Raw genomic sequence first — 12223 nt, forward strand, 5'->3', positions numbered from 1 at the left:
CTGCCTGCATCGCAGGTAAAGTCAAGGTGGTCGCTTTGCAACCCACAAGTTACCGTGACTCCACAGTTGCAAAAAGTCAGAACCCGCTGGACTCCATGCGACGGTGGTGCTGCGTTCGTGCCAACTCGCAGGTCGCAAAGCAACCACATTCACTTACATTACTTCTGTGTCGTGGCCAGCGTTACCATGTAGCCCTAGCCAAACACGGAGAAGGAGCTGCAGCGCCTGCCTAATGCAGCGACACATTCATTCGCACGGTATACAGTTTCTTAATTTTACATGGGAGCCTAGGAGGTCTGTCAGCCTCTGCATACATTTAACGTATACATCATGGACTTTTCAAAACGTATTTACTCAACGGTACCATAACAGCCTACGCATGCCTAATAGCCTCTATAGACTATAATGGTATCCGTTTAACATATAGGGTCATGAGAGTTCACGATGTATACGTTTAACGTATACCAGTAAAGTCTGGTGACAGATGCCACTGTTCGGGTTAGTTCACACACAGGTTTTTGGCGCAGAAACCATGCCCAAAATTGCCTCCCATTGATTTCAATGGGAGGAGGAGGCGTTTTCTTCCCACAAGCTGGAAAAAATGCTTGCGTGAAAAAAAATGACATGCTCTTTCTTTCCGCGGTTCCATCTCTGACCTCCCATTAAAATCAATGGGAGGCAGAGAAAGCGTTTTTCTCGCTGCGCTTTTTGCCTGCAGCGCTCAATGGCCTCGGACAAAAAGTGCGGCAAAGAAAGTACAGGCAGATTTTTGTGCCTGCAAAAAATCTCAGTGTGAACGTGGCCTTTGGCATCTGTGACAACCTACATTTAACATATACGTCAGGAGCTTTTCCCGGCGTATAAATGTAGGCATATAAATGTGAATGGGGTACAAGAGGAGTACCCCCTTTTAAGGACAATCTCCACCGAAAATAAAAAAAATATTTATTTTATTTGAAATATAATGAAATGAAAATATAAAAATGGAACCACAAATGTTTATTATGTTTATAGGACTTAAAAGATCAGTTCTTACTGGTGGGAATGTTTAAATAGCGGCCTTACTGGTTGTCATCCAGCTTTCCCAGGAGCAGATAAAAGTAAAAATCTGGGGAATTAATTTACCAACCTGATATAAGTAGATGGGTGAAGTTTCAGCGAGTCGATAGCCCAGAAATGCCTGTGGTTATAGAGACGTAAATCAATAAAACCTACATTGACTGGAGCAGCTCCGGTCATAATACGAGACTGAATGCCAATGTCTGTTATAATCTGCATGGCAGCGACATTTCTATTAACGCTCGGTCGTGTCTTCTTACAGTAATTACAATATCCCTAAATCTTCTTTATTAGTGAAGATTTCGAGCCCCCCTTGTTAATCACTCCATATTGCTAATTGAATCAGTCAACCTCTGCACAAGGGCAATGAAGGCCCAAAAGTGAACCCAGTCGCACACGGTTTGGGGTACAATTTATTCAGCAAAAATATTGATTCATTTTTTTAATCAAGCTACTAATGCTGTAGTAAATTATTTGGGCTCACTTAAAACTTAAGGGATCATTCATTACTACCATATTATGACTCTGTACAGCCTCAGAGTTGTTATATGGCACCCATTGAGGTCTGTGGGGCATTACTCTACCCCAGAGTTTTGTTCTATCGGCACCGCATATCTCCTGTATACGGTACCGTAGGATGGCACACAGAGTGCCAATGGCGCCATAGTATGGAGTTGCTGGGTCTCCTTGTTCCTCTGGTACAGCCACGGCTCTCCCATGTACATGAGGCATTCAGGTGGCCATACACATTAGATGAATGTCGGCTCAACCCGCCGATCTTGGTGGGACCGGTCAACCACCTGATATCTCGACACTCCCCGACAGCAGATGTTGGGATACAGAAGGATCGGCTGTTGGATTTCAACATGCCCAATCCTTTCGTCTGTAGGAGGTGTCCGGCAGCAGCTTACTCTCTCTTCCGATTATGAACACATTCATACTCGGCCAAGCTGAGTATGGGGTGGGGTGGGGTCGGAAGGAATAGCTGTCAGCCGCACAATCGTTCAGGTGAAGGCTATCTAAAATGTATGGCCAGCTTTACTGTACTCAAAACCTAAAGAGTGAGAATTGACTGCGGTTAAGTCCAGTAGATGTTCTCCCCAGGTCCCTCATAGAGGTCCGAGAAGCTGCGATATGGGAAGTTGTTTGCCGGGACCTCGCAATGGGTAGTTGGTGGCCAAAGCTGAATTTTTAAAAAATGCCCAGTTCACACTTTGCAGCTTTAGTGCAGTTTTATATTTTATTTTTTTATGCCAAAAACAAGTGGCGCCCAAGACCAATTTCTCATGCCAGTGATATATGGTCATTTTAGCGTCTGCACTACGGCCGCAACACCCGGAGAAACCTGTTTCTACTCAATAGAACTATATATATACACACACATCATGTATAGGTCTTATGCACACGGATCCGTAATTCAACACCCGTAGAAAAATCTTTGGGCCCATATTGTACTTCTGTGTTTCTCCAACTTCATATGGAGGTTTTTGTTTTTTTTCTTACAAATTCATGCGGAATCGATGAGTTAAAAAACGCGGTATGTTCGATCATGCGCTGTATTATTATGTACGCTTTTTCCCTTAGTAATATTGCTTCTAGGGGAGAATAAAATACATCACAGCAGCACCATATGGTAGCATACAGAGCGCCTATAGATCAATTATATTGAACTGTAGGGCCTCCATGTGCCATCATACAGGATCCGTGAACACCGTGCCGAGACCTATAGCTGGTTCACATAAGCGTTTAGCTTTAAGCGGCTGTTCTATACAATAAATAGATCCAGGAATAGATCAGTCAACAGATTCCACAATTTTTAATAGGTGAGAAACTGATGCTAGCATTTTCAATTTGCATTTGTTCCATCATTATCTAAAATGATGTATTTTGTACATCCACCTCATTATTTTCCAGTTTACACTTGTAGATTATGTAGGAAAAAATCTCGCTGAATTAAAAAAAAAGTTCAGCTAAACTTTTAGGGGTGTGTCTGTCGACCAGCTTGTTGACTGTTTCTAGTGGCAATTAGCAGAATAGTAAATACATTTTGTAAAAAAAAAAGTCTCCAGGGAAATGCAAATGTGAACCTAGCCTTATTTAATGCAATATATATGAGCTTACAGGTTTCCCTCTACCCCAGATCTTCACTCTTTATACTATTCCACTCCGGAAGAAGTATGTCCGTTACGTTTACATGGTCATTAACCTTTTCACAGTGAAGAAAGATTAACGTTAAAAAAGAGAAATAGGAAATAAAAGAACATAAAATGCTCGTGTTGCATAGATAATCCAGCATTGGCCAACGGTATGTACAAATTATGCCAAAAATTGCAGCATAGGTTCCATTATTGTCACCAAACAGAAAAATCTGTGAAGTTTTCCAGTCGTTTTTAGGATTGTTTATGTACAGTAACATGGTTGTTCCTAATCCAAAGGAGGTAACCACTCAAATATGGGCCTACTCGTGTCCATGTGGAAGCACCATGGTGAGGAAAAATAACTATCTTGTGATTCTGCTAGTTGAGACCAACTTGGATGTCCAACTAGGCTGGAGTCTACTTCTAGACCTCAATGTCAGTTGTGAATGTCCTATAGTGTATGGTCTACCAAGTCTCATGACTTCATAGAGTATGAGCGAGAAGTCCACCTGAGAAGAAGCCCACGGGACTACATCATTCCATTAAGTTTGGTCCATTCGTAGATGTCCTGCTCGCAGACAATGTCCGAGTTGATGAGCAGGTAACGGTCACCAACACAGAAGTGCTTCTGACAAGCCGCGCACTTGAAGCACTCCAGGTGGTAGACCTTGTCCTTCACCCGCATTGTCATTTCGTAGGCTCGGATCCTCTTGTCACATGATGCACACAGTCCGTCCTGACCGAAAAGCCTGTGAATAAGAACGACAAACCGGATATAGTTAGGTACTGCGCCTAAAATGATAGGAGTCGTGGTTATCACTCTCCTAGCAAGGAAACAAAAACATCAGAATATTCTATAGCAATTCTTGATCAAGTATTTTATTTTTAGATTCTTAGGCGCTGTTGGAGCTGTAGAATTATAACCTATAGAATATGGAATGATAACCTATAGAACTATGGCCTGTAGGCTTGTAGCTTGTCCAAAGTAGAATAAGGGCCTTTTTAAGAAATTGTTTCACCTCCTTTTGTAATGTAGCTGCCTCGGTGATCAGCTACTTGCCGCAGGTCCCGCTTCTGAAACCCCTCGTGGCTCTTATCGTTGGGGGAAGTAACGTGGTGGCCATTTAAATGAATGGTCATCCATTTATTACATGGATGGGCCGGGTCCGACAGAGCAGGAGGCCCTGAGAATTACTGGCTCTCCGCCATGGCTCAAAGAGCTGGGTCCTGAGCAGGGAACCTTCCTCTTTGATGTCCATGGGGTTTCTTAGTGTGACCACTCATTTAAAACAAAGAAGGATGTCCTATGAAATGTAGAATGATGGTCTGCACGCTACAGAATTATGGCCTATAGAATGGTGGATGATGGTCTGTGGAATGTATGATAATTGCTTGTACAATGCAGGATGATGTCCTATATGATGTATAATGATGTCCTATATGATGTAGAAAGCTGGCCTTTATAATGTAGGATGATGGTCTCTAAAATGTAGGATGATGGTCTTTGGAATCTATGATCGTGGCCTGTACAATGCAGAATGATGGCCTATATGACGGAGGATGCTGGCCTATATGACGAAGGATGCTGGCCTATATGACGAATGATGCTGGCCTATATGACGAATGATGCTGGCCTATATGACGGAGGATGCTGGCCTATATGACGGAGGATGCTGGCCTATATGACGGAGGATGCTGGCCTATATGACGGAGGATGCTGGCCTATATGACGGAGGATGCTGGCCTATATGACGGAGGATGCTGGCCTATATGACGGAGGATGCTGGCCTATATGACGGAGGATGCTGGCCTATATGACGGAGGATGCTGGCCTATATGACTTGGGTTAGTGGAGACTGTAGGAATGTGTCCTGTAAACTGATGGCCTATACAATGTAGAATGATGATCTCTAAAATGTAGGATGATAGTCTTTGGAATCTTTGATCAAGGCCTGTACAATGCAGGACGATAGCTTATTATGAAGTAGGATGATGGCCTGTACAATGGTGGCCTATATGATGTAAACTAATATAGGATGTAGAATGACGGAGTGGAAACTGTAGGAATGTGTCCCGTACAATGACGGCCTATACGATGTAGAATGTTTTGCTGTACCTTAGGTAATCTCTCCGGCACAGCTTGCGTCCTAATTTGTAGTAAAGTCTCCTCCCGACTTCTCCTAATCGGCATCCACATAGGTCACAGCTCAAACAGTCTTCGTGCCAATATTGGTCGATGGCTTTTAGGAAGTAGCGATCCCCAATATTTTGCTGGCAGCCCCCACATGTCAAAAGTGAGGGTGGGATCTGCAGAACTTCATCCACTGGCTCACTGTTGAAAATAAATACTCATATAAGTCACAAGGTAATTAAGTTCTATGGTTATCTACCTTCATCTTTCCATCTCACATGATCTCCATTGGACATATATCCCTGACGGTGTAGGCCATCAAATAGTTGAAGGTCAACAACTAAATATGGGCTATATCAATAGGGAGCAGAATAATGGCCATTTGCACGCTGCATCCTCTTCTAAGATTAAAAGGTATAGAACTTCTTCACAGCGAAGCCTCCACAAAATTCCTTATAATTGGGGAACCCTTTTTGTGCAGGCTGGTATGCTAAGCAGAGGGTGACATGGCCTAATTTATACGGTCACCCATAGTACTAGTGCACGTCCGGTGGTGCATATTGATTTGTGCAGCCAAGGTTTCCTGTGCTATATTATATAATATCCCAGGGGTTGGGGGCATATCCAGCAGGACTGGATAAACATTAATGTGAGCCCTTAGGTAACAAAGCCACATTGTGCCCAATGTCTGCCCCACCCTCTAAGAACTGACCTACAGTAGCACTATTCTTTATATGTTGTGGCTAACTTATTTCTTCTGCAACTAAGGGGGTAGTTGACCCACCAAGCATAGTCGGCCTTACGCTTCTTGCACACAACACGACTTGCGATCCGCAAAGTCACGGGTCCTCGCGAAAAACCCTTGTTGTGCATCCGTTTGTCATCCGGATTCGCAACAATTCCCCAGTATTGGTGAATCCACAAATCTCAGTGTAAATCAGTCATGTGCATGGGGCCTTAAAAAAAGTATGGGTCGGTAATTTATCCACAAAAATGTGGATAAATTGCGGCAGCAAAAATACCATCGTGTGCATGAGGCCTTTGGATCTGCCCAGCTTTGCCAAGTGCTGAAGCCAGCCCTGCCACCAGGGGACTAGTCTACCTACCAGAAAAAAAGAAAAGCCATCAAGCAAGAAAGACAAGTCATCAGCACGCGACGCATAAAAGCACGTGGCATGACGGAGTAACACAAGGTCTCTGTCTGTCATCTTGACCTCATGGTTGTTGTGAACACAGATTATCTAGTAACTCAACCCATACAGGGAAAAATGACGAACTCTTCGGCTCTGCACCAAACGGCTATTAACGGTGTCACCTCCAAACTACTCATTCATTACTATGTGTGGAAATATTACACTGTGATGTCTCCTAGGCGGCCTATGCTTTTATTTTTTGTCATCCAAATACATAAAAATGTACTAATAATTCAAAGCAATAGTAATAAAACCGCAGAACCATAAAATTACCAATTGGTACCCACCCAATTCACTAGACAGTGGTTCCAAAAATTATTACCATGGGGGACCCCTAAAAATTGCTTCCTCTCCCCAGGGAACTCCAGCTCATATTCCTGCTTCAAAGAATCTTGGTGCAGACAGTAAAATATTCTATAATTCTAGATTCGGTCTGAGATGTGTTAATTCCTTTGCCTGTCCCTTTCCAAGCATCTACAAGCTGAAATACATCGCATTCTCTACTGTAAAAATGATAGCTCATGCTGTTGTCTTTTAGGGAACCCCTGACAAGGTTCTGAGGAACCCCAGATTGTCAGGGAACCCTGGTTGGGAAACACTCTGCTAGACTGTCCTAATGTCTAATAGGGCTCAGAAGAGACAGTGAAGGTGGGGTACAAAACTACTTTCTCTTATTCACCGGATAGTCTCTTTAAGGGCTCGCCCACACGTAGCGGAATTGCTGCGTATTTTCCGTCCGGAATTGCAGACGGAAAATACGCAGCAGAATACAGTAGCAACAAAGTGGGTGAGATTTATCAAATCTCCTTCTGACGATGCGTAAAAATTCTGACCAGAAATTGACCTGTGGTGCATATTTTTCATACCGCAGCATGTCCGTTCCTGCTGCGGAAAGTGGACTGAATTGCTGCGTTTTTCAGAGGAGATGTCACCATCTCCCGGCATTGTGAAAAACGCGGCAAATTACGCACCATTCTCTGCAGTAAAATTCGCAGGAAATGATGTGGTTTTTCCGCAGCGGAATGGTTGCTAGTTTCTGCGGAATTGCTGCAGAAATTTTCTGCAGCAATTCTGTTGTGTGCAGAAGCGATTAGGGTACGAACACAAACACAGCATGTTCAGGGCGGATACACTGCGTCAAGCTGCGCATCTTATCCGCCCTGGACACCGCAGGGAATGCCGTCCGAAAAATCGCACCACATTGTGGTGCGTTATTCTTGCGGAATTTCTGCTGCGCTGGATTTTTTTTAATAAACTTTCATACTTACCCCCTCCCTCTTCTCTGCGCGTAGTCCGGCCTCCTGGGATGACGCTGCAGGCCATGTGACCTCTGTAGCGGTCATGTGGGAGGAAACGTCATCCCGGGAGGCCGGACTAGAGAAGGAGCAGGGAACCCTGGGTAAGTATAACTTTTTTTTTTTTTCTTACTTGCGATTTTTGCAGCGAAATCGCTGTGATTCCGCCGCAAATATCGCAACACCACTTTTTTGTGGGTTTTAGCACCCCATTGAATTCAATGGGGAAAACCCGCAACAAAAGACCTGCGATTCCGCAGCATTAATTGACATGCTGCGGTTGAGGAAACCGCACCACAGTTCAATTTTTTTGCGGCTTTTTTCCGTTGTGTGGGGACGAGATTTGTTGAAATCTCACCCACACGGCTACTACTGTAATACGCTGCAGAGAATAGAGATGCAGTGGCACCAGGGAAGCACTGTGTTAACTTCTTCTCCTATGGGCTATGTTTAGCAATTTTTGGGTTGGCCGCATGGTCGGTAATTGACCATGCGGCCTTCAAAGAAACCCAAGCAGAGCCATCAGTAGCTGGTATCATGGTGCTTTTCTTGTGTTACTACCACTTCATCCAGAAAACTGGTGTAAATTTTAGTGGAAATTTACGCCAGCTCCTATATCACTCTATGGGGCGTAGGTAAATGCCCGTAGCAAGGTGCTCTTTTTGGAAGTTTGTGGGGGAGTTATTATAGATCGTGTTCTGCGTCCTCTGCTGACTAGGTTCCAATGCCAGAAAATCTAATAGTGTGCCCCCTGTTTTTCTCACCCGTGGTAAATGTCCTGATAAAAATCTGCATGGATATCGGTGTGAAACGCGTTTCACTGAAGAGTCTCTAATGGTGTTGGACTTGTTGATGACTGTGAATGAACATCACATCCTTCTCATGTTTATATAGCAGGGCTGGGCAAATCCCAGGTGCCCGCTGGGAACTAGAAACTGCTGATGGCACCTAATGTTTTCTGATTATGAAAGTTCTTACATTCAAATACCTAAAGTCCAACCGGCTCTTCGAGTCCACGCTACCATACCGTGCGTGACAAAGAAACCTGCGTGACTCAACGTTGCATGCGTTTTGTGAGTTGTGTTAATTTAACACCTATTTTTTTTCCCGCATGGATGCTGTCACAAATTTTCTCGTGGTGGACATAAGAATCTGAAATTTGTGATTTTTGGGAGATTGTTGAGCTTTTTTTTGCCTCCCTTTTCAAATTTCCAAGTGAGTGCTGCAGGTACTCGAAACCTTTTACGTTACTATGGCTGTTCCTGGTTTATAGAGGCGGCTGCATAGGTGTATTGCATTTCAGGATTATCTATCTATATCTCATATCTTTCTATCTCTCATATCTATATTTCTATCTATCCATCCCATATCTATTTATTAGTTCATTTAATTTTTACATTCATGTTGTAAAAGTCTAGAAACAATATACCGCACTCGCCAACAATAAAACAAAATTACTTTCTGTGTGCTATACAGCAACTTTTCCAAATAATGTAGCATTGACATGTAGCAGAGTTGAGTATGTTGTTTAGCTGAAGCTTCAGTAAAGATAGCTCTGTAGGCTTTCCTGCAGTCCTATGTAAAGCCACAGAAAACACATTGTGATATCACGACAAGTGACAAACTCATTTCTGCTACATCTGAAACACCCAAACCTGTAAACATCTGCATACGTGTGGAACTACAGCCATTGACCGAGCTGGTTCTGTTGGCAAAGAATGCCTAGAACATTGCGTAATATTGGGATTTATGCGTTAGAAGACAAGTGCAACAGTTGTGCCAGTTCCTTAAGGGTGCACCAAACCTTACAAGCCAAAAATAAGTATATGAATGCTCGACCCACATATTCACCCTCCACTACAATACCAGTCCCTCTAACCAGTGTGACATTTTTACAACTGGCTGAACCCCCCCCCCCCCATCACCCACGCACTTATTTCCATTTAATGTACTGCAGCCCCAATGCAAAGCACTGCCCACCATCTTTCATTTTAATAGTCGTCCTCCTATACCTAAAGCAGTCACCTGTCCCAACTCCGTCCCTTCACTTTAGAATTAAGGTACATCATGACTACCCTAAACCCCCCGCTGCCCCCTTTGCCATGTGCTATAACAATACGACACCCCCATGTATGCTTACTCTGCAGCGTCCAGGGTCTTTCTTTCTATGGCTGATGACATTTGTCTTCTCCTGTGTGTCGTGCCTTATTGTCCACGCAGTGATCCGTTCTCTTCTTTCCAGCGAACCACAATCTGGGATTTCACCGTCACCAGTCCACGCAGCAGTGTCCCCCAATGTCAGCCTGCCCCCCAACTCCCAGCGTCATTCAATGGATATCCTCGCTGCCCCTTCTCCATCACTGAGCAGCCACATCTGTATTCCCAGCAGCTGAATGAGTCCTGTTGCAAGAAGGGAAGGTCTGAGAGGGAAGCCTGTGTCACTGTCACTTATATAGCGGATTGGTGTCCCCTTGCAGCATTACTGCCTTGGCTCGGCCCCTTTGCTTTCATTTCCTTTTTCCTGATCACCATTCAAATACAATAGAAGGAAATGGTATTTAAAGGCACAGCTGCTCACTTCTCGCTATGTCTCTAACTAGCCCTCCAGGGCACAGGATTACAACGCTGTACCTTGCAGCTGTCTTATTCATTAACCCCTTTGTCCCTGGGGAGAGCAGCTTTGCATTGCATGTAGCAGCCAGGATTGCAGAGGTTAACTCTCCCCTGATCATCGTGGGGGTTTAGTAATTTGGTTTTGTGTAGATGTTTAGGTTCTAATTTTCCACACTTATGCTACGATTATTCCATTTCGCTCCATTCCATAAATGTCACCGGTGTGTATACATTTGCAATAGGCTTGAAGATGGTTTGAGACGGTGCCGTCAGTGGACTGACAAACTGAAACTAAAACCTGACCTGTCACTGCAGCAGCTTTACATGCTAATGATGCTGAGGCAACAATGCTGCTGACAGGACTACTGGTGACTGATGAAGGTGATACTTTTTTTCATCATTGCTTGATTTTAGTTGCGCAACTTTTTTTTTTTTTCTTTTTGGAAAGGGAATAAGCGACCTTCATGTCACTCTATGGGAAAAAATTGCCATCTCGTCACTTTGCAGCTGCATGTTAGGCCGCGTTCACATCTGCGTTGTGAATTCAGCTTTTCTGTTCTGTCATAGGAGCAGAAAAACGGAATTCAAGCCGTGATGGATCCGTCATACGACGGACACCGACGGCGTCTGACAGACCCCGTTGATTTTATAATGGTGTCCGTCATGGAGTCCAGTCCATTGCCCAAAATAAAAAATAGCAGCATGCGATTCTGTTTTTTTTCCCATCAAATATGATGGAATCTGCAACGGAGCCTCCAATTCAGATGTGTGAAGTTGAGGGATTTAAAGGGGAAATCCAGTCAAATAATATGTCATAGATGCATTTTAGGGGATCACGTTGATGAAGTCTGTGATCTCGGACCACCACTGATTTCAAGAATATACGAGTCGTATGGAGGGACCAAACCACTTTGGCGCTGCCCAGAGATTTCTGTTACTAAAAATCTGACACCACATTCAAAGGCTGTGTTCACACAGCAAAATTTCTTGTGTATCTCGGCGAAGAAACCGCGCGTATTCTGTACCGAAACCTATTGGAAAACTACTAAAGAAAAGCTTCCCGTTGATTTTAATGAGAAACCGCCCTGTTGTTCATACGGATTGAACGTTTTTACATGCGGCACGGGGAAAAAATGATTGACCTGTCGTTTTTGGAGGTAGTTTACAATGCATAATTTCCACGAAAAACCGCGTCGGCTAGCCAGCAATGTATTTTTCTGATGGAAAAATCGGTCGTCTCATTGTAACCTAAGCAAACTTCCATTCATTTGAACAGGACAGGCAGCAAGAATTAGCGGACATCATTATAACTTTAGAACAGAGTCTAGGGCCTGTCAGGAGAGTGGGGGGAAGGGTTGGCGTAACACATTTTTAGGTTTTGCCTGAAATATTTATACAGACGACGACTTGTGTGACATTTGCTAAAACAGGTGTCGCTCGACAAGTCTACGTACCTCCAGCCTAAGGCTACGTATAGATGATCGCTTCTGTTTGGCAACAGTTGGCTTCCGCAGAACTACTTGGTGTCACATGAAACTTTCAACGCAAAACATCTGCCCCCAAAAAGTTGCCTTTCACAGCAATTTCGGTGTGATCTAAAACTGTCGTGACCGTGACACACCAAAAAGAACATGATAATTTCCTTCAACTTCTATGGAAAGAAAGAGAGCAGCGCCATTCTAGAATTTGGAGAAGGCATCTTCGAAGACCCGGAGATAGAACACTACGGGGAGAATTATCAATGCAATTACACCAGTTTTATGTCAGAATTGCACATATTATATAATAGTGTAA

General features: G+C 43.8%; 1 protein-coding gene across 1 annotated transcript; it reads right to left on the reverse strand.

Annotated features, from left to right (window-relative positions):
- Positions 1-2858: 2858 nt before the first annotated feature.
- Positions 2859-10332, reverse strand: LMO2 (LIM domain only 2). The gene is made up of 3 exons (XM_075837040.1): positions 9957-10332; positions 5314-5529; positions 2859-3946 (listed from the first exon to the last, which is right to left on the reverse strand). The coding sequence occupies exons 1-3, from the start codon at positions 9995-9997 to the stop codon at positions 3727-3729; spliced, it is 477 nt and encodes a 158-aa protein (XP_075693155.1). The 5' UTR covers positions 9998-10332; the 3' UTR covers positions 2859-3726.
- Positions 10333-12223: the final 1891 nt, after the last annotated feature.

Source organism: Rhinoderma darwinii, chromosome 9 (assembly GCF_050947455.1).
Source record: "Rhinoderma darwinii isolate aRhiDar2 chromosome 9, aRhiDar2.hap1, whole genome shotgun sequence".
Taxonomy (NCBI): Eukaryota; Metazoa; Chordata; class Amphibia; order Anura; family Rhinodermatidae; genus Rhinoderma; species Rhinoderma darwinii.